At 61.0% G+C, this 22,241-nt stretch overlaps 2 protein-coding genes across 5 annotated transcripts in view; one reads left to right on the top strand and one right to left on the bottom strand.

The window, feature by feature from the left end:
- SLC22A18 (solute carrier family 22 member 18) overlaps nt 1-22,241 on the bottom strand; it is an 81,269-nt gene that overhangs the window by 31,524 nt on the left and 27,504 nt on the right. The gene's annotated exons all lie outside the window — the stretch shown is intronic.
- Nucleotides 6,999-9,533, top strand: CDKN1C (cyclin dependent kinase inhibitor 1C). 4 transcript variants are annotated; one of them, XM_066378637.1, is made up of 4 exons: nt 6,999-7,230; nt 7,417-8,069; nt 8,616-8,753; nt 8,846-9,533. In XM_066378637.1, the coding sequence occupies exons 2-3, from the start codon at nt 7,427-7,429 to the stop codon at nt 8,750-8,752; spliced, it is 780 nt and encodes a 259-aa protein (XP_066234734.1). In that variant the 5' UTR covers nt 6,999-7,230; nt 7,417-7,426; the 3' UTR covers nt 8,753; nt 8,846-9,533. The 4 variants fall into 4 exon arrangements, with proteins under 4 accessions (XP_066234734.1, XP_066234469.1, XP_066234648.1 ...); XM_066378551.1 differs by having other exon boundaries at nt 7,002-7,234; XM_066378372.1 differs by having other exon boundaries at nt 6,999-8,069.

The raw sequence follows: 22,241 nt of genomic DNA, 5'->3' as shown, positions 1-22,241 counted from the left end.
AAAGGTTCAGCTGTTTGTCCCTGGCTGTGGGCAGCTTGGAGGTGAACCCATGGGTTCCCCAAGGCTGTCTGTAGGTTTATTTGAGGGGTGGGACAGCGGCTGGAGAGTGTGGGGCGCACTTATCCCTCAGGCCTGCTTGCTTATCTGCTGCTCCCCCAGGCCCCACTCCTGCCTGGAAGGACCACCTGCGCCCAGATTCCTGCCTGCCCGCTCCCAGCCCAGAAATGGGAGTTATGATGACTGCTCTGATTAGAAGCAGCAGGAGCCTAGGCTCTCCGTGTGTGCCACGCAGGGTCGCCCAGGCCCCCGGGACAGGGGCAGGCAGGGGTGGGCAGGTGCAGGCTAAATGGGGAGACCCACCCAGGCCAGCCTCATAGCTCTCCAGCCTGGGGGGCTTTGACCAGCAGCCCTGACCGCGAGATGGAGACCCAGCGACCCAGCGCGCAGGGACCCAGGGACGTCGGCGGCTGTGGGGGGGATACGGGGCAGGAAAAGGAAGGGGAGGAGCTGGGGGGAGGAGAGAGGGAAGGAGGAAGGGGCGGAGGGCTGAAGGGCCGCAGAGGGGGAGGTGGGGAGGGGAGGGGGAGGGAAAGAGAGAGGGAGAGGGGGAGGGGAGGGGAGCGGAGAGGAGCGGGAGGGGCCGGCCTTCACCTTGGGTCTGTCTCCCCCTTCTCCCCTTCCTGCTCTTCCGCCCCTGGCCACCCCTGGCCACCCTGCGTGTCTTTCCCACTCAGTGACAGCCCCCCGCCCCTCAAGCACCCAAGGGTGGTTTCTTTTTGGTGTTTTATTTTTTAATGAGCTTCCCCTCACACACACACACACACACACACACACACACACACACACACACGCAGCAGTAACTGGGCACATTGGGCAGACACCCCCATCTTAGACATGCGGTCACAGAAAGTGAGGCCCTTGCCCAAGTCACCCGAATGGTGAGGAATGAGTGCAGTGGGCAGGGGTTCAGTGTGAGGTTCCAGGGAGCGGGGGTCCCGCTTTCCCAGTCCCTCAGTGCGGTGGCCCCCAGGTTGCTGGCGGCAGTACCGCTCATGGACACCAGGGGGCAGCATGCGCCCATCTTTGGACCTCAGAGCTTGCGGCGGGCGGGCTGGTGGGGAGGTGGCTGGACTGGTCTGGCAGGCCGCCCAGGGGCTGCCGCCCCTGCCTCGGCCCCCACCCTCCCAAGCCCGCGCTGTAGGGGGAAGGTAGGGGACAGTCAACCCTTATGTTGAGCCCCCATTTCGGTGCAACCCCGGCCTCCAGAGGACCCGCCAGGGCTCGGCAGCTTCTAGCACCGCTTCTCCTACTGAGAAGCTGCTGCTCGAGCTGGAAACAGGGGATGAATGAATGAATGAGGGAGTGAAGGAAGTGGGGAAGGCTCCCTTCCTCCCGGACCGCAGACAGGCAGTGGCCTGGAGCTTGCTCTTCCATGGTGGGGACTCGCCATGGGAGCAGGGTGCTGGTCCCAGAGTGCATGCTGAGTAGCGGGCGCTCGACTAATGTCCAAAATGAGGTCTCAGCCCAGGCCTAGAAAACCCCAGTGGGGTCTGGGGACACAGAGGGAGGGGTGGGGAGCTTTGCCTCTTGTTCCTCTGGAACTGCAGGGCCAGGTCCCTGCTATGGTGTTGACAGGGACACTCACTTCTCCTCCCTGGCATTCCCGACTTCTCTGAGCACCACGTGGCAGTGGGTCCCTGGTGCATCCCGTGGGCAGAAGATACTGACTCATATGAGCCCCCAGTAGCCCAAGAAAACCGGACAGAAAGTCGGGGTGAGGGCACAGTGGCTGTGAGATCCAGGACGGGGCATCTGCTCACCCTAGATTTGTTTTTCTAGCCATGTCCCTGGCAAGGGGAGCCCCCGGGCCCCAGAACCAGCCAGTCTGTGTCGTAGAGGTGGGTTTGAGGAGGGAGGCCGGTGGTGCTCAGAGCTGGCCACCGAGTGTTTGAGACAGGTCCCCCCCTCGGCCTCCAGACACGCTCCTCGGCCGTCCCTGCCCTCTACCCCAGCCCTGGCAGGGCCTGACTGCACTCTGGGACGACGAAGGTTTCAGGGTCTCCATGGACGTTCAGTGTGCTGACACCAGAAAAGTTCTCGGACCGGTTGGGAGGGGCCCTTGCTTGAGACCCCGAGGGCCAGCGGGCCCTGGGCGGGCTGGGGTTTGGGGCGGCAGAGCTCTCTCGTGCCGGGCTGTTCCCTGCTCCCGCCGCCCCTCCCCGAGGCCCCTCGATTCCGGGGCGTGAGGACCCGGTCGGGCCCGCGCACAAGGCAGCCCCTGTAATCAGAGCTTTCGAATCGCGCCGCGCGGCATGTGGACGCGTCACCGCAGGGAGGTCGGCACCTGCGGAGGACGTGCCTGGCAGCCGCCGCGAGAACAGCCCGTCCCGGGAGGGGGTGGGGGCGAGGGGGTGGGGAGGCGGGGCGAGCGGAGCGCGGGAACTCGGTGCGGGAGGAAGGTTCTGGCGCAGGCGCTGGGCCCCCGCCAAGGCGCCGGAAAGGCTCCCCCTGCGCGGGCACGGAGCCGGCCTCCGCCTGCCGCTGGGGGCTGACTAGTTAATCTGTAACTCCCCACACCCTCGGGGCCTCCGGGCCCCATCTTAGGGAGGCGAAGCGGGGAGGTTCAGGGGCCGGGGGGCCTTCCCAGGGGGTCTCGCCACGTCTGTCCAAGGCCTTGTTGAAAAACTTTCCTGTTGGGGGATGTGGCTTGAGGCCAAAGGGCTGGTCCTTCCAGGGTCGTGTGGGCACCCCTCGAATGCTGGGGGAGGTGGATGAGGCAGTGAGGGCTTTGCCCTGGTGGGCGGGGTACAAGGGGCACAGGTCAAGGCATGCACAGGGGCCTGGAGGGAGTTTGGTCACCTCGGGGGTGACATGCGCCATAGGGCTGAGCCATCCTGGCAAAGCTGTACCCCCACCGATGCCCAGCCCCGGCTCCAGGGCTTCAGGAATGTCAGGGGAGGTGAACCCTGGGACCCTTGTCCTCATCCTGCTTTCGTACCCACCAGGCCCTCGCGGAAGTCGGGCGGAGGGGCTCAGGGCTGGGGGAAAAAAACACAGATCTGCTCCCACCGAGTGCCTGGTGAGCTGAGGCTGTACGCCTAACTTCTCTGAGCCTCGGGCATCTCCTTCGCACAACGGGCTTCAGAATCCCTCGCTCTGCGGGTTCTTGGAAGGAATCGTGAAGCCAGGAGCCCCCCGTACCCCCCACCCCTGCCGAGCGGGCTGGAGGTAGCTGGTTTTGTCTTGGTTTGTATGATCCATACGGCCTCCTCCTCCAAAGGGCACCGCCCTGGGCGGACAGCGTCAGGAAGCCTGCCGGGAGGGTCGCGGACACACACCCCCCTGCAGGGTTCCGGGGGGCACTAGTGTGGGTCGACGGGCACACCGACCGCCCCCCCAGGGTTTCCAGAGCAGCTCCGTGGGGCTTCCCGGGAGAAAGGAGGTTTGGGGCAGCCATGTGGCGCTGCTGCAGACTTCGGCCACCAGGAGGCAGCATGCGGCCGGGGAAGGCGCCGCCCGTCACTTTGGGGAGTGTTTGCGAACCCAACCTCAGTCTTCAGCTGTGCAAAGAGCCCGGATATCCAGCCATGGCGGGGGCGTGGGGAGAACGAAATCCCACCAGGGGCTGGGTGTGGGTTAACGGCCTTGACCACTGTAGGCTTCAGAGAGTCCTCTGACCCTCCCAAACCTCCGTTTCCCCATCTAGAAGATGCCCCTGTCCTACCCGGGATTAAGTGGTGTCCGCCACAGAAACCCTGAGTTCTAATGGATTAAGACGCAATAAAAGTTTATTTCTCGTTCCATCCCAGTCAGGGGGGTGTGCAGAGGGCGCTGGTGGGGCTGGGTGGTCATTCAGGGCTTCTGCCACCTATGGGCTCTGCTGTTCCTAAGGGCCATTTCCTGGACCCCACACTGGATAGCAGAGCAGGGAGAGGAGAGGAAGAGAGGACTGCTCGGTTGGTATTGAAAGCCGGCCTGTGGCACAGAGCAGCCCTGGTCATCTTTTGTGGTCGAGAAGGGTGGCGCGACCCCACCTTGGGCAAAGGGGCTGCGAATGGGGCCTCCCTGTGTGCTCAGAGGAAAAGGGCGGCTTGGTGAGTGCACTGAGTTTACACCGCTGGATGGGCTCGGAATCATGACGTGTAGGCGTGCAAGATGCCAGCAGGGGCCAGGTGCGTCTGACACCCCACAAAGAGCACCCAGGACTCGGGGCACTGTGGCAGCCCGCGGCTGTTCTTGCTGGTCCGTAGGGCCAGCGCCCTCCCTAGTTCTGCTGTCTGCAGCAACGCCTACAAACTGTTCCTTTTGTTTCCTTTCTTCCTTCGGATGTATTTTTCATTACAAAAGTAGAGCTTGGTTGTTGTACCGAGACAGCTGTTTGCTTGCTTGGGCCCCTTGGGGTGGAATTCAGCCTCAGATTCCCAGCCCCCAGCCCCATGGCTGTCCTCCCCCAGTTCTGTCCCTGGCTGGAGGGGGAAGGACCCAACCTCATTCCTGGGACCAGCAGGTACCGTTCTTGATTAACTTCAGGGTCACAGACTCGGAGGAGGTCACCTCTCTGCCTAGAGAGGAGATGGTCCTATGGCCCTCAGAGAAACAGAATAGGAAGCCAGGCAGCTGGGAGGGTCTGGGCCACACCCTGCTCCTTCCCTGCTGTGTGGCCCTTGTAACTGCTTTCCCTGTAAAACAGGTGAGGCCCCGCAAAGGGCCACACTGCGTGACACGAGGTGTGTGGAGTATGTCACGCCCAGTCCTTGGAAGCAGGACTCAGTGTGAAGTGCTGCTGGGCTTGTCAACTGTGAGAGTGCCACTCGGGGGAGGCTGGCATGGCCCGAACTAGCTGGCACTCATGGCAGTGTTCGGGTGGGTACCCCAGGCAGTGGGAACTGTCCTCCCCGGTCCATCCACACACTCTGTCCCCCCCCCCCTTAGGGGACCCAGGGCAGATAGATGCTCATAGCACAGGGCAATCACTGCCCCTGCCTGGGGGGAGGGCACAGGGCCCCCTGGCGTGCACAGCAGGGCTGGGAGTTCGGTAACTTCCTTTCCCACTGAGCGGAGACAGCCTGGCCGGTGAGCCTGGGCTGGGGGAGGCCAGGGCTCCCTGACTTTTTCAGCAATGTTGGAGGCTATGCTATGTGGTTCCACATTTTGTGGTCACTGCCTTCTGTGGTTCTGCTCACATTGTCTGTGAGGAGGCTGGTATGGGCGTGGCACCAGGGTCAGGAAGACCCTGCCTTCTTCTCACCCCAGGCCGGGTGACATCAGCCCTACCCAAGAGGTCCACAGGTCTGGGGAGCTGTTGTGTTTCTCTTTTATGTTTCTGGGGACAAAATTTAGCAGCACCTGTGCTTGTCCTGGGAAACTGGAATACAGTGTACGGAAAGTAGAGAAATCAACACCAAAAAAACTGCCTTTGTTTTTGCTCTCAAGGGCCGGTCTGTCACCTGGGTTGGTGCCCTCTCCTGCTTGCCCCCCCATCACCCAACCCCCCTCCGAGACACGTTTGCATATTATCACAGCCTCCTACCCCGGGGGTGTCCTGGAGTCCACCTGACCCTACTGCGGAGGCAAGGCAGTTGGGGTTGGGTTGGCCTTTCTGCCGCTGAGCTCAGGACTCCTCAGGTCCTTGGCTCCCAGCCCCACGACAGGCTGGGCTGAAGGGAAAGCAGCAGGGATGGCCACTGGACAGGCCCCGGGGCTCCACCAAGGAGCGCTGTGTGGGGAAGGTCATCCACTTTCTGGGCCGCCTCCCCATCCCTGAGGCTGTGAGTGGTAGGGCCCTTCGGCTCCTAAGCCTCCTCACTCTGAGGGATATTTCTACCCAACAACCGACAATATTCATCGGGCACACCTGAGAGAGGGTGCTAGCCTTCCAGTATGGTGGAGGAGAGGTGCCACTCATGTAGCAGCTAGAACAGGGGGCCCTGGGCTGCTGTGCCCCCCCCCAGGGGGTAGGTGGCTTCCCCCTGTGACAAGGGACAAGGCTTGCAAAGAAGATCAGCAAAGCCAGGCAAGGCCCTAGGCTGGGTGGGGCCAGGCCCACCTCAACGGAGAAGCGGCCAGTTCCCCGTCCAGTACCCCGCCCAGCAAGCAAAACAGCAGCCAGACCCATGCCTAAGGTGGCCCCTCTGTAGCCTGCAGTGGCCCGGCCCAGGCCTGAGGGTCGGTGACACGGTGGGCACAGTCCAGGATGGGGCTCAGCCTGTTTCTTACCGGCTGGACAGGGCTGGGAGGGACCCAAGAACTTGAAGTTTGGGACCCTGGCTCAAGGTGTCTGCCACTTAGCCGGCCACCGAGGATTCAGTGCAAGACTAGAGCGGACCCTCCCTCCCTCTGGCCGTCCCCCCCTTCCTGCTCGAGGGCCTTAGGACCAACAGGTGTGTTAGGGCTCCAGGTGTGCGGAGCCTTACCAGGGACACAAACCCCGGGCGTGGCAAGCCGCGCGGGGGCAGCCCAAGACCCCGTCTCCTCTCGCTCCAGCTAGGGACGAGCTGGCTGAAGCGGGTGAAAGCCCCGTCAGTTGGCGCGGGAAGCCCAATGGCGAGCGCCGGCGGCGGGCTGGGCGCCCTCGGGGGGCGAGGTGGTCCTGGCTGGACGCTGGACTGGCCGGGGGCCGTCGCCGCCGTGCCAGGGAGGGCGCGCGGGCTGAGGGGGGCGCCCGAGCCACCGCCACGGCACAGCCCCCGCCTGCAGACAAAGGAGTCAGCGGGGGGCGGGCGCGGGCTGGGGGGGGCGTCGAGAGAGGAATGGGGCGAGGGGGCGGGGCGCCGCGGTGTCACGTTACCGCCCGCAGCGCCCTTTAACTCCGGCCCCGCCCCCTCCCCCGCCAGCCCGCTCGCTGCGCCCGCGCCCCGCCAATCCGCCCGCGAGCCCGCCGGCCCCGCCCGCCTCGGGTGGGTGTGTGTTCGCGGCCACTGGGCGGCTCGCGGGGGCCGGGCCGCCAGCGGAGAAGGGGGGGAGCGGCGCGAGCCAATCGAGGCCGTGTTGTTGAAACTGAAAATACTACTTTATGCTAATCGCATCGGGGGCCCGCGAGCCGTGGGGGTGGGACCCTCGCGTATAAAGGGACGCGCGAGGGCTGGGCGTTCCACAGCCAAGTGCTCTGCGCTCGGTGGGTGCCAGCCAGGCTAGAGCCACCCGAGCGAGCGAGGACAGGCATCGAGGGGGCGCGGCCGCCGGCCGGACCAGAGAGCGAGCGAGACTCAGGAGCCGTTCACGGCCAGACAGGCAGGTAGCCGCCGCGCCAGCCCTCCCGCCGCGTTCCTTTGCAATGCAGACTCCGGGGTCTGCGCGGGGTCTCTCTTGTGCCCGGCCTCCGCCCTCTCCTCCTTCTCCTCCTCCTCCTCCTGTCCTCTCCTCTCTCTTCCCGCGGGCCGGCCACCCTCTGGCCATGCCCGACGTGTATCTCTGCAGCGAATTGGCAATGGAGCGCCTTGTCTCCCGCCGCACCTATCCCCAGTTAGCGCGCAGCAGCGCCTGCCGCAGCCTTTTCGGGCCGGTGGACCACGAGGAGCTGAGCCGCGAGCTGCAGATGCGCCTCGCCGAGCTGACTGCCGAGGATCAGCGCCGCTGGGATTACAACTTCCAGCAGGATATGCCGCTGCGAGGCCCTGGGCGCCTGCAGTGGACCGAGGTGGATAGCGAGTCCGTGCCCGCCTTCTACCGCGAGACCGTGCAGGTGGGGCGCTGCCGTCTGCTCCTGGCTCCCCGGCCCCGCCCGGAAGGTGCGGGCGCTAGCCCACCCCCTGTGCCGCAGGCTGATGAGCCCCTCGACGGCCTGGGGGAGGCGCCGGCGTCGCCGTCTGGCGACCCGGCAGTGGCTCCGGCCCCGGCTCCAGCCGTGGCGCCGCAGGAGAGCGCTGAGCAGGAGGCGGGCTCGCCTCCGCGCAACCAGGAGCCCCTTGCTGAGCCGCTGCTCTCGGGGATGTCCGGGCGCCCTGCACAGGGCACTGTGGCCGTCGCCACTACTGCCGCTGGTGCCGCAACCACCAATGGGGCCGCTGCCACCACCGCTGCGGCCGCCGGAGGCGCAGCGATCAAGAAGCTGCCCGGGCCTCTCATCTCTGGTGAGTACCGCGCAGCCCCGCCCCGGCCCTGCCCGGCCCTGCTCGGCCTTGCTTTGTCCAGCTGGCCGGGCTCCCCGGCCCTCGGGGGCCTCTCCTGGTCCCCGCCTCCTCCCGTGGCATTAAAGGGCCCGCAGCGCGCAGGGCGCGGCTGCGCCTGCACCCGGTCCCCGCCCTGTTGTTGTGCTCTCCAGCCTCTCGCAGGAGCGGGAGGAATGGGAGGGCGCGCTCCGGCCCTTTGGAGCGCTGTCCTCTTCTCCGGCCACTGGAGTCCCTCCCCGGGCGCGGTCAGGCGCGGTGACTGCGGCGCGGAGGGGGTTAAGTGCGCAGCAGCCCCGGGGGGCTTGGCCGCGGGACAAGGGGAAATGCTTACACAGCACATTGCGAGACGACGTAAACAAAGCTGACCCGCCACGGACCTCAGCGCGGGCGGGGACGCGCCCCCACTCCGCCGGCCAGCCGCCCGCGCCCCCTCCAAAGCCCTCCTTGGGTTCCCCGGCACGCCCTGTCTTGACTGGTAACGGGGCTCGCTCGCACTCTGTCGCCCAGCAGATTTCTTCGCCAAGCGCAAGAGATCTGCTCCTGAGGCCAAGGCTTCCAACGAGGTCCCGGCGGGATGCGCCGCGCCTGGCGGTCCTCCAGCCGTCGGCTCCGCGGAGCAAACCCCGCGCAAGCGCCTGAGATGAGGTGAGTGCGTTGGCTGGGGGTGCACGGGGAGGGGCCCTCCGGGGTCCTCTCGGTGCCTGTCGCCTCCCACTCATTGCACCTTTCTCCTGCAGCCTCACGTCCAAAGAGCCCCGAGGGAGCCCGCTGGGCAGCGGACAGGAGGCTCGAGCGCTGGGCCTCGGCTGGGACCGTCCATGTAGCAGCAACCGACGGCAGCTGCCGCAGAGCAGCGTTCGGTTTTGTGTTTAAAGTTTGAAAACTGTGCAATGTATTAATATCTCTTTTATATCTAAATGTATTCTGCACGAAGAGTACACTGGTCCCAAGGTGTAAAGCTTTAAGAGTCATTTATATAAAATGTTTAATCTCTGCTGAATCTCAGTGCAAAAAAAATATGAAAAAAGAAAAAAAAAGGATAAAAAGCGGAAAAAACATTGTATATTTGTACAAAACATAAAAAAAAAAAGTTATACTAACTTATATTTTCTATTTATGTCCCGGCGTGGGCTGCTGTCCACGCGATAGCTGGGTTATTGGTTATTCCAAAGGCACGTATCCCCCTATCTGGTCACCCCCAAATGTATAAATTTCTTTTTTTTTTTGTCATGGACTCTGGGAAGGGTCGCTCACAAGCTGTAGCTGCCTGCCACCGCGCCAGCCCACCTAGCTTGCAGTCTCTTCGCGCTTTCGCTGTCTCTTTTTATTATTAGGATTCTCTTTAACTTGAAGACAATTGTTAAAATGGTTCCTGAGCCGTCTGCACCACTGTCCTGGTCCCTCGTCCGCTGGGTTCGAAATAAAGAGGCCAAAAAAAAAAAAAAAAAGAAACGTTTGCCGTTCAGTTGTTTGTCCTTGTGCCGACTCCGCCCTGGTACCCCAAAGTTAGGGAGGTCGGTTGCCACCCGGGGGGCAGCCCCAAAGAGGGGGACATTTTCCTGGTGGGGCTGACTGGTGCCTACCTGCTGCGGGCTTCTTTCCGATTTAGAGATGGGCGGCCCCGCCCTGGTTTGTCTCTCTCACACACACACACACACACACACAGTCACACTCACACTCTCTCCCCGTTTGCAGGCTGTGCCCTGAGAATCAGAGCTCATTGCATCCCTTGGTGCAAAGTCAACCACCACACCCAGCTGCCCTGGGCTCAGCCCTCATGGGCTCAGATGGGCATTTATTTTGCAAAGGGCTGGTCCAGTGTAGACCACCCTCCTGGACTGCCATGGCACTCCCCCACACACACACACAAAGTGGAGCCCCAACTGCTCCTGGGGTCGCAGCTTCTCGGGGATGTGGGGTCCTGAGAGCCCTGTTGGGCCTGTGGGGAGGGGGTCCTGGGAGAACAAGGGGAACAAGGGGAGGCACTGGGCTCCCCCAGGGCTTCTGTGAAGAACTCAGCACAGCATCTCCCCTCAGCTACCCACTACCTTTCTGGATTCCAAGGGCTCCCTTTCATTCAAAAAGGAGAAACTTTTTTTCTTTTTAAATAGCTGACCCATAAACCTCTGAAAATTATGGCTTACAAAGGAAAGGGTGATATAAAATAGCAAAAAAACCCCAAACACACACACACACACACACACACACACACACACACACAGACGGCTGGCAGCATTTTTTGCTGGTGGCAGGAGGAGAGGAGAACTCATGACTTGAAGTTATCAGTTGGGGGGCTCATGTCCCCCCAGGGTCAAGAGAAGCGGCTGGGCTCAGCCCTCACACATGTGGACGTGTCATGAACGTCCCCCAGTTGCCTGAAGCTGCCGGGGCCCCAAGGCCCAGCTGGGGCCAGATGCTGAGCCGTGTCATCCCCAGGAGAGGGGGGCCCCTTGCCCCCTTCGGCTCTGCCTGAGCCCGGTCATAATCAGACCTGTGTAGACTTGACTTCAGGCCTCTAGCCTGCCCCGGGGAGGGGGTTTGCCCACAAACTTCTCCTCCCCCACTGCCGCTGCCGCTGTGGGGGAACCAGGCCTGAGCGCAGGGTGGCTGATGGGGGATGATGGTAACAGTTGAGGTGGAGAGTGGCGGCTTCGGGGCTCCCTACCTGAATGAAGAATTGTTACTGAGGCAGGAACCTGGCTGGGCAGGCAGGCACCCTGCAATCCCCAAACCATGGCTGCAGGGGCCCAGCCCCTCTGCTGCCCACAGCCCTGGTCCCCAGGGACCCAGCCCCTCTGCTGCCCACAGCCCTGGTCCCCAGGCCAGGGACTTGGGGGGTGCAGCCCGCCTGCCTGCCTCCCTCCCTCCAGGCTTCAGCTGTGTCCCCCCAGGGTGGCTTTCTCCAGAGCAGGGCGAGGGTTGCCTGGCAGAGAAGGTGCCCGCTGATGTTCTTCCTCGGGGCAGGTTCATCCTGAGACTGGTGCTGGCACTGGGTTTTGAGTCGCGTGTGGGACTGCAGGCACCGGTGGCCCTGAGCAAGCCCCCCTTTCCTCTGCGGGCCTCAGTTTCCCGCCTCGTCCAGGCAGTGATGAGTGAGGGTAATCACGAAGAACAGGGCATCTGGCAGCACGGTGGGCAAAGCTCTATGCTCGTCTGTGCGTGTCCGGCTGTCAGGATGGGGCCCTTTCCTCCCTGTCCCCAGGCCCCGTCCCAGCCCGGAGCACCTGGCAGCTGGCAAACACACGGCTGAGTGTGCCCTCTGTCACAGTCTGACCCCAGCTCCACTGGGGATTCGGGACCATCGTAATAAAAATGATGCTGTGACAACCGTGACAAGAAGCCACAATGGCTTCGGCGTTGGGTCCTTGCTCCACGCCAGGCAAGGATTAAGCACGATCCATCTTGAATGGGGTCTCACAGTGTTCCCCCATTTGTCTAAGGAGGAAACTGAGGCAGGGAGTTACTTGCCCAAGGAGGAGCCACTGACCTTGGCAGGGCTAGGGGGGGACTTTGGCCTGGGGCTGCTGGGATGGTACCGTCTGCCCTTGGGGGGTGGGCACGGGGTGGGGAGGGAGCCATGTACACAGCGTGGGCTGCAGGGCATGTCACGGGCTGGGACAGAGCGTGTCCTCTGCTGAGCACGTGCTGTGTGTGGGGCCTGGTGCTGGGCTCCGGAGCAACAGCAGCTTCCTGTGGACCCAGCTGGGAAGGCAAAATATTGAGCCTTGAACCTATAACCCAACAAAGCAGTGACAGCCAGGCAGAGGCTGACCAGAGACTGCCCTGGGCAGCGGTGGGCAGGGCGCGTGAGCCACGGAGTGGGATGACAAACCGTGCAGAGCAGGGAGGACAAAGGCCATGGGGGAGGCAGGGAGTCCCAGAGCCCGGCCATGTGATAAGGGCGAGGTGGGGGCTGCTGGGTGCTCCCCCCATCGGGCCTGGCCTGAGGCTGGGTGTTGGGCCTGCACATAGTTTAAATATTAGTCAACGAAAGAGTGCCTTCTGGGGTGTTCCTGTCAGGACCCCCTCTCCCTGTCCTCTCCCACCGGCCTCCTGGACGCTTTGTGGGTCTGATGGGCTGGGGCCAAAGGTTGGATTTTATCTTTCGGCAGCGGGGAGCCCTGGAGGCACCAAAGCAGGGGAGACAGAAGCTGAGGGACTTACACAGCCCCCCAGAGCTGCAGGGCAGCAGGGGCGTGGGGGCCAGACAGGGGCTCCTGTGGACAGGATACCAGTTTGGCCAGCACGCAGCTGCCTCCAGCAGGCCAGACACTGCTTTGGGCCCCAGAGGCCCAGCAGAATGAGAGGGACACAGCTCCCTGCCTGCAGGAGCTCTTGGGCAGCGGGAGGGGACAGAACAAAGCCTGGTAGGTGAGCAAAGGGATAGTGTGAGCAGTAAGTAATGCTGAGTCCCTGGCTATGCCAGGCCAGGGCACCCTTTCCACCCTCCCCTCCACCCCCCACCCTCGACAGGTGATGTCTGAGCTCGGCTGAGGTGAGAACTGGAAGATGTGACAGTTAAATGGGAGAAGATAGTTTCAGGCAGAAGGAGCAGCCAGTGCAAAGGCCCTGAGGCCTGCAGTATTCATGGAATAGTGGGCAGGGGGTGGTTGCAGGGGGGTGAAGTGTGGGGGGGTACTATGAGATACATTGGGAGGGAGACCTAAAAGCACTCGCTGATGGACTGGATGGGGTGCGGGGTGTGGGAGCCTCGGAGGTGACCGTTTACTTGTAAGTATGCACGTGGGCCATTCTCAAAGCTGAGGAAGCCTTCCCAGAGAAGGGGAGAGCAGAGGGCCCGAGCCTTTCTTTCTCGTGGGCATATGTTGTCAAGTCCAGGCCACCCCTGCTTGAGTTCCGCTCCTAGCCCGGCCCTGTGGACACGAGCACGCACATTTAGTTTCGGCGAGAGTCCTGCCAACGAGGCATCAGCCCTCCACATGGGGTACCCAGTGAGGACAGTGAGGCCCGAAGATGCCAGGCGAGTGGCCGACGGTCACTCGTGTGCAAAGCACTCAGCGGCTTTCCCCGACGCTGTCTCAAGAGAACTGTTTCTTAAAAATAATCGAATGCGTCCTGAGCGAAAGTCTACGCTGTCTGAGCGCACTCTTAGTGCTGTGTGTGCTGTGTGGGCTGGGACACAGGTAGCTGGCTCGTGTGGTGGCAGTGCACCGGGCTTCGTGAGTGCCCCCGAGGGGCCACACCATCTTCCATTTCCACCAGCAGAAAAGAGAGCTCCTGTCCAAAACACTGTTTTTTGTTTTTTTTTTTTTCAAACTTACCTCCTGTGTGCACCACACCAACCACCAGTTTTTGGGTGAATTTAAGAAAAAAACAAACAAACAAAAAAAGAAACCTCATTACAGTTTAGACACAACAACAAAATGAGCGTTATGAAAAATTACCAGCGGTGACAGTGGCTTTATTTCAGGGCCTGGCTGTGACCTGGCTGGGGTAGACACAGCCTGAGCGTGGCCGGATCCTTGTCCCGTGGGTTCTGTGCAGATTGCATTCGTGTCCAAATATTTGCTGCCCTGCCCTGCGGTAGATTCTACAGCTCCTGCTTGTTGTTATCAGACTTGGCCACGTGGCTTGCGCTGGCCCCTGAGTGTGTGATTGGCATGACAGATGCAGCTGTTGAGCAGAAGCAGCACAAGCCGTTATATGGTGCCGCCCTCTGATCCCTCCTCTGTGACACCAGGATGGGACTGTCACACTGAGGATTCTGCCCATGGCTGTAAGCCACAGGGATTTTTGTTATGCAGCATAAAGGCTGAGCTGACAGAGACACTTTGAAGATCCCAGCTCACTGCTTCCAGGTTCCAGGAATGAAAGGAAGTTGCTCTGAAAACCGGAACACGTGCCCAGAAAGAGTGGCCTCTCTGAGCACGGCGCTCAGTGTCCCGCTGGTACTACATCCAGCCTGCCATGTTTAAGGGCTGGCGGCCCAAGTCTGGCAGGGTGTGGCACGGTCCCGTGTCCTCACTGGCGGCCTTCTGTCTGCTGTCACCTGAGTATGTGCTTTCTAACGTGTTCCGTCGGCGAATGAGGCATGGAGCATCTGGACAGAGGGGCTGCAGGCGGAACACAGGGGCTTGGGAGGGCGCGGAGAAGGCCGGAGCCTTCCTGCACGGTCAGTGTGACAGCGGTTCTGACCACACTACCGGATGTGGTGGCTTGTATGCTCATCCCACCCCGGGGAGCAATCATCCTGATGCCACAGAACGATGACAAGTGCCCAATGAATGAGATGCCACACGGCCACTTCGCCTTGCCTGCCCCTGTCATTGTGCCGACGCCCTGGGCTATCTGGGGCACAAGCGGCAGACGCAAGGCTCCCGTTCACGAGGCGCAGTGTGGACCCACCGTGGAAGCCCAGGGGGCGGCTCAGGGGTTTCCTCCAGGAGTTGCTCGCAGTTGAAGAGAGTCACCCACCTCCAGTGACAGTGGGTTTGGGGACAAAGCCTGGACCCTGGCCTTGGGCAATCAACTCTGGGGCCCCCTAAGGGACTGGCTGTGACCTTTGTCTCATCTGTATCACTGCTCAGTGCCTCCCGCCTCCCAGCCTGCTCTCCAACCCACAGGGCTGGGCCTGGGACAACTCCCTACACACATTGCATGGACACACACACGGACATGGACACACAGACACGCAGAGACACACAGGGAATGGTCACAGACATGGACACATAGACATGCAGACAGACACACACAAACATAAATACAGACACACAGACATGCACATACACATGGATACACACGTACAGGGCCACGCAGGCATACAGACACAGACATGCACACACACACACACAGACACACACAGGGACCCAAACACACAGGCACGCACATGCAGACACAGACACACACGGACACAAACACATGTGCGCACACACGTGTCCAGTAACTCGTCTTCTGGTTGTCTTTGATGAAGGAGGAAAACCATCACTATTTGGGAGCGGGTCGCAGTCTCAGACCGAGCAGTGTGTCCACGGCTGCGCACATGTAAGCCCAAACACTTATCCCGAAGTTTAAAAACGGTGTTAATCAGGTCCTGAAGCGAGTGTTTCCGGGGTGGGCAGGATACTGATCATGTCACTGGGATGCGCTCCCTGAAATAAGGACTGGAAACAGCCTCTGGTGGCCTCAGCAGCCTCCAGAAGAATGATGTGCTCCTAGCCAGTGCCCAAAAGCCGTCAAGTGTGGGTCCTTGTCTTCAGGGGCTGCCCGGCTCCAGCGGCCAGCGGCCAGCGGCCAGGTGTGTTCACCACTCCCGCCCCCGTCACGACGGCAGCTGTATTATTCAACGCCAGGGCACAGAGGCAGGTGAGCACCAGCAGCCGCTGCCTCCTCTTCTGTTGGCAGGAGAACATCTGTCTGTTCCAATGAGCCGTCACCAAGGAAAAGCGGTCCTGGAGCCCAGGGTTTTGTTGATGCCTATGACACTGAGAGTCAGGAATCTGGGAAGTGCTGGTGGGGAGCTTGGCTCTGCTTGATGGGGTGGTTTGATCGAGGCGAGGGATGGACTTCCAAGGTAGCTCATGCCCAGGACCGGCAGAGTGGTGCCAGCACCAGCTGGGGCCTCAGTTCCTTACTTGTGGCTTCTCCATGAGCCTACTTGGGCTTCCTCACAGCATGGCTGCTGGGTTCCTGCAACAGGTGCCTGGGAACCTAGTGAGCTGCAAGGTCTCTAACCGCCGGCCCAGGACATCACCAGCAGCCTCTGCCTCCTCCGGCTAAGCCAGTGCTTTATTGATGCTGCCGGCGTCCAAGGCAGGGGACCCCACTTTACTTCTCCAAAGAGCTTGTGGCCATCTGGGCATGCACCCTTCCTTCCTGGCAGTGCCCAGCGCTGATGCTCAGTGATCACCCAGCACATCCTGAGGTGGGGTGGGGTGCGGTTTACTTCAGGACTTACAAAACAATTGTTACCTAAATTAAAAATAAAATTATTTTCTGTTAGCGTGGAGTTTCAGTAATACACAGTAAGGGAGGTCATTGAGCACTGCTCACATCTGTACTGACCAAACGCCAGGAGCAGCTTCTTGCTCAGACCTCAGAGCGTTGGGCAGGGGCACATGACCGCACGGACCCCTCCTCCTAAGACCACCGGGACTGGCGCCATGGCAACACCTGATAGGGGCGTGTTGCCAGCAGCACTCCCTGCCTTCTTCTGTTGCCTGTGCGGGTTTACGGTTGATACACAATACACACATGTATCTACAGATACATAGTTTCTCTGTTTTTGTCAACTTTGTAGCTGTTTTTATGTTTTCTCAGCAACAGCAATAGTATCACTTGTATCTCCTTTAAGGAAATTCTTACTGGGAACAGGTAACCACACCCAGAGTAAACACACCCCAAGCAGTGCCTGGGGCTCCAGGCACTGAGCACTGTGTCCACCACCCCGAGCATTCTCCAGATCTCATCCATTTGTTTCCCTACCCAAACTGTTATTTTATTGTTTCATTTTAGCATTTGCTTATTTATTTATTATTTTTTGAAAGTCATCCCAGACCCTTGGTCCTCCCACCGGCAGATCCATCTTTGCAACTCAAACGGGCATCGGCCTTGAAGGGCCACGTGGACCCACTGCCAGGGCAGCGTGGTGGGCTTCATCCAGGGAGCAGCCTCTCCCTTGCTCTAACGTTGCTGGCTTCCGGGGAGGCCCCGTGCTTTGTTTGAAAATGACACAAAGCCTTGGCCAGTTAGCTCAGTGGATAGAGCGTGGGCCCAGTGTATGGACCGTCCCAGGTTCAGTCTCCAATCAGGGGATGCATGAGCCTCCCCCTTCTCTGAGCCTTGCTCTCCCCTCTCTGAGAGGGGAACACTGGAGAGTCTCTGAGGACCCACCTATTGAATGTTTTTTTGAGTCCATGAAGTAGGCCATGGCTTAAAATCTGCTCCCCAAAAGCCCCTCTGTTTTGGTGCTGGCCCGTCCCGAGGCCCTCCTGGGCTGAGGCTTGGAGGACCTTGACTGGTAGGCCTAAGGGAAGGAGCTCTCAATCTGGGATTTCTGGGGGCTTTTATATTGATGGTCACTTAGGGTTGATCTCCCAATCTGGGGGCCTGCAAGCTGAGGGCTGGGGCAGAGCCAGGACTGCAGAGGCCAGGAGTGACCGCCCCCCCCTGCCCGCCCCGCCCTGTCCACCGACCGATGCTTGCTGGGGTGGGGGTGGGGTGGTCACGCTGCACCCTGACTCTCCCAGACAGAGCTTCCAGTGGGCAGGGACGACCCCCAGCTTCAGCCACACCATGGCCTGACTGTCCCTGTGGAGGAGTCCACCAGGGGCTCAGAGAAAGGCCAGGGGTCTGTCTCCTCTGGGTCCTGGTGCCAACACCCCTCAGCCCTGGGCCTCCTGTGCGGGGAGGCCCCTTTTTGGTCTGTCGTACCCCTGAGAGGCAGGGCCGGCGTGTGGGTCCCAGCACCCAGTTCTCTGCCGGTGCTGCAGAGACTTCCACAGCTTCTGCTGTGGCTTTAAACCCAGGACCATGCGCCTGAATGAGAAAGAGAGAGAGAGAGGGAGAGAGGGAGAGAGGAGGGAAGGCGGGAAGGAGGGAAGGAGGGAGAGAGGGAAGGAGGGAAGGAGGGAGAGAGGGAAGGGGGGGAAGGAGGGAGAGAGGGAAAAAGACATGGAATCCGAATTCTGTCAAAGACCTGTTTGTTTTTTGTTTTCTTTTCTTTTCAGTGGTTCATTTCAGGGTTTTTCTCTCATTTCAAATCTGCCACTCTGAGGGGCTCCTGCTGCCAGGCTGGGGGAGCAGGCCTCGGGCCCCCACACGCTCCGTTGGAGAGGTTTCTGTGTGCTCAGCGTGCCAGAGCTCCCTCCCCCCCACCCCGCTGCTCCCCACGCTCCCCTCACACCTTCCACTGTCCCGTCCCGTGTGGAAAAGCGGACTGGACCGTCCTGCCCAGAGTGGAGTAACAAAACTAAGGAGCACGGGGTTGGGGGAAGCAGGTCTCTGGGAGTTTTAACTCGGAGCTGGGCCTCCCGGTGAGGAGTCTTCCTAAGGAAACGTGGTGTAAGGCCAGCGCAGCTGCCCCCTCAGAGGCCAGGAAAGGAGGTGGGGAAGGTGGGAGGAAATTGGACTGGCCGGGCCACTGCACCGGGAGGGGACGGCACGGGGGTCTGGGCGGGGCACCGAGGAGGGGACACAGCCATGCAGCCTGCCTGGTGGAAGTCACTCCAGGTCAGAAATGCCCAGGCAGGAAATGAGATGAACTTGTAAAAGACATCAAAGGAAGTGGAAAAACATTCTTCTAACATGTCAGGGAGAGGAGAGGGAGCGGGAAATGCTGGCCCCTTGTTAGAGGAGGGGAAGGGGTGATAAAGAGATGGCATTAGATAATTAAAGATCATTAAAACCGACAGCCAGAGACAGGGGTGGGGGTGGGGAGTGGTGGGAGCGGGAGACCCAAGGAGCAGACGCAGAGCCCCGCAGATGGGCACCTCTGTGGGCACCCAGAGCAGCGTGCAGAGGCCTGGCCATCGCACGGGGAGGCGGCGTTCGTTCTGGTGCACCATGCAGGCCTCACCAAAGACTTGGGAGCAGAACACACGCCTTTTCCTGGAAGAAAACCCCTGCTGATCTGTATGCCAACGCTTGAAAATTTCCGAGAGAGCGTGTGGTGCCTAGGCCACATCCAGGAGGAGCCGGAGCTCTGCTCCCTCCATGCAGAGAGGCAGGGTGTCTGGCCCACCGACAGGACGCGGCCCCTGTGGGAAGAGCTGCCCTCGGCACCCTTGTTCACGCTAGCCCTCGACTCAGGTGGTGGCCCCGTCTCCAGTGCCCGCCTCAAGTGGTCTGTTTGGAGCAGGCCCACACCCCCACTCCGTGGGCCAAGCCCCAAGGGGCAAGCCTTTCCCGTTTCTGGGCACATCCCAGGTGGCATCACAGGCCCCGCAGAGAGCAGAGAGCGTTGCAGCCTCTGAAGGCGCCGGTGGGCAGGAAGCGCAGGACGTCCTGGGCCTGGCACCCAGGACTGGGAGCGGAGGGCGTTGGCCCCTGCTTTCAGGGCCTCTAGCAGGTCCCCAGCTGGGCTAGGCCTTCAGTGTAGCTAACTGGGGCAGGAGCCGGCAGCCCTGGGGGGCAGAGGTGGGGTTGTTTTTCCCAGGCCCTGGGGGAGCAGTGGGGAGCCTGGAACTCACTCCCAGGAGGGCGCTTCCCAGCGCTCCCAATACTATAAACAGCAGCAACAGTAACAACAAAAGCCCAAGAATCTTCCGCAAAGGCAAGCCTGAGAGAGCACCCCTCGGTGCGCGCGTGCCCGACAGGACAGACGGGAGGACAGGGTGCTGGCCAGCCCGGAAGACAGGCAGCCCTGAGCGCAAGGCTTGACCGCAGGAAGCCTGGAGGGACCGATGCGCGCGGACGCGCGGACGGGAGGGAGCGCGCCGCGGATGGTGCCAGGCCTTCCTGCCCTGCCGCCGGCGGCGGGAGCCGAGCGGGGCGGTCGGTGGGCGGGAGCCGCCCCCTTTGGGGACCGAGCTGGGCTCGCGGGTCCGCGGGGAGGGGCGGGAAGCCAGCTGGACGCGACGGCGATTTATGGGCCTTTCAGGCGAGCAGGTGCCTCCTCAGGCCGCCCATTGTCTCGCAGGCCTCACAATGGGGCTGCCGCAGTGCCGGCCCCCGCCGCGGCCTGCTCGGGCGCGAGGGTCCCGGGGCAGCGTGGGCCATCCGTCCGCCGCCGCGAGCCCGTCGGGGCGTGCGTCCCCGCGGCCTGTGTGCGCCCATCGGCGGGGAGCAGGCCCTACGCGCTTGGCGTCCGGCTCTGCGCACGGCCTGCCCGTACCCCGCGCCCTGACGGTGCGCCCATGGCCGTGGCGCCTGCTGCTCCTGCGCCGTCGGGGCGCTCGGCTCTGCCTGGCTGGCTGGCACGGCCCGCGCGGCCGCGTCCCCGGTGCACACACAGAGGGGCCCATTCTTCCCGGCTCCGCGCAACCATATGGCAAATCCGCGTCTACACAGCAGCCCCCGCTCATTCAGGCGCAGAATGTCCCGCAACAGGGAACAATGACAACTCTGTTCGCGTCTATTATGGATGCGAATGGGCGAGAAAAAAGAAAAAAAAAATCATTTAACTCCAAGAGATAGCCAGCTAATTACCAACCATATGTGAGCCCGGATTCAAAGCCATGCCGAGGGAGTTCATTCTGAACCGGGCGACTTTATTAGGTATAGAAGACAGATGTCCCGACAGCACACGCATCACAGAAAATCGTGTAAGGGAGTTCTTGAAATGTCCGGGAGAGCTCTTTAAACATTAAAGGCTCGGCCCTGTTGATGGGCTGGGCCAGGGCCCTCTGGGAGCCCCGGGCCCAGAAGCAGGGCTTAGCAACAGGGCCTGTGGCAGACAGCGGCCCTGGCTGGCTCAGGGAGGGGTTCTTCTCCTCTGCGCCCTTCCCTCTGTCCTCAGCGGCCCTGGGGGCCCACAGAGAGAACCCAACAGGCATGGAGGACTCATTGTGTTTTCTAACGCCTCCCAGGTCCAGAGGATGACACTGGAGTGGGGGGGCATCAGGGCTCCACTTTGCCCTAAAGGGAGGCCCTGGAAGCTAGTTGCAGTTGTCTGTGTCCGGTTACATGGGTTCACCATATAGCTGGGCTAGGTTGAGCTAGAGTGAGCCTTCCATTGGAGTTTGCTGAATGAATGAATGAATGAATGAATTAGCCCCGGTGGCAGCCAAACCCACCAGGAAAATCCCTTGGGGGGGGGTGGGGAAGGTTGGAGGGGAGTGGGGACAACAGGGAAGGAAGGCGGCTGGCCTGGAGCCTCGATTCTTTGAGGAAGGAAAAAGAAAGCTCGTTAGAGAGAGAGAGAGAGAGAGAGAGCACGCGCGCGAAAGAGAGAGAAAATCTCTCTGTTTTCCATGCAATGCAATTATGTTCCAGCTTTTTCTCCTTGTTATTCTTTTAAGCCAAATGTCTGAATAAAAGGATTATTCCCCGCCTCCCCCACCCCGCCCCGCCCCCTCCCCAGGCCTGGGGAGTGGGGGGGGGGGGGGCTCTGCCGGCTAGATTAACTGCCGCCCATGGCTTCCGCATTTCTTCTATGAAAATAAGTGGGGTCAGCTGCCATTCAATGGCCGTAGCATATATATTTGAAAATTTAAATATTTGAATCAAAGGGGGAAGGGGGGATTTGCATTTCTGCCCAACGCGAGGGAGCTCGTCCCCGCGCCCCCCGCACAATGGGACCGTTTCACTCGGGATGAATTGTCTCCTCGCGGGAGGATTCTGTACAAAAGGCCGCCAGCGCCCTCCCTCTCGTTTCTTCTGCTTTTGTTTCCTGTTGTGTTTTTCTTTCCTCTTACCCGCTCCGAACCAGGAGGGTGTTCTCTGAAACGTGGTGGTGACTGACTTCGGTTTCGAGGACAGAAAGGAACATGGAAAAGAAAACACACACAAAAAACTCCCCCACAAACGCTCACATCAGAGGCCTCTCTCTGGCACCAAAGCAAAGTTTAATTGCACACGGGCGGGCGGGAAACAGATATGGGGGGACTCCCGGTGCCTCTAGAATGGGCTCATCGGCCGACTCCAGCTGGACTGGAGGAGACGCTTCACGAAGCCCAGGAGCGGAAGGAAGAGAGGCCCCGGGGTCCCCGTAGCCCCACGGGGCTTGGCCATCCAGCCAGGTCCTCCTTCTCCAGGGCGCCCAGCCTCCCCAGACCACCCGAGTCCCCCACACCACCTAAGCCACTCACATCCAAGTGCCCTCTGTCCTCACTTAGCATGAGGGGGACACACAGCCATCTGCCACTGCACAGGTGACCTCAGAAAACAGTATTTTGGGGGGACTCCCAGGTTCGCGATGTGTCGCTCGGTGTTGGGGCAGATGATGCCATTCGATGAAGCTAGCGGGCAGCAGTGTAAGTAAGGTCATCTGTCAGAGAGGGTCTGCCAGCCTGACGTGGGGCAGGGGTGGGGGGAAGTGTCTGCTGGTCTGCGGGTCTTGGGTGTGGTCGCTCTGTCCACCCCGGCCACGTGGGTCTGGGCAGGTACGTTCCCCTCTGTCAGGCCCGGGGTGGGTAGGAGGCTGTGGATTCGTTTGCTAGGGTTGCTCTAACGAAGTCCCACAGTTGGAAGCTTAGACAATGATGTACCGTCCTGGAGGCTGGAAAGCGAAGACCC

Source organism: Saccopteryx leptura, chromosome 1 (assembly GCF_036850995.1).
Source record: "Saccopteryx leptura isolate mSacLep1 chromosome 1, mSacLep1_pri_phased_curated, whole genome shotgun sequence".
NCBI lineage: Eukaryota > Metazoa > Chordata > Mammalia > Chiroptera > Emballonuridae > Saccopteryx > Saccopteryx leptura.
This window is presented reverse-complemented; position numbering and strand designations above follow the sequence as displayed.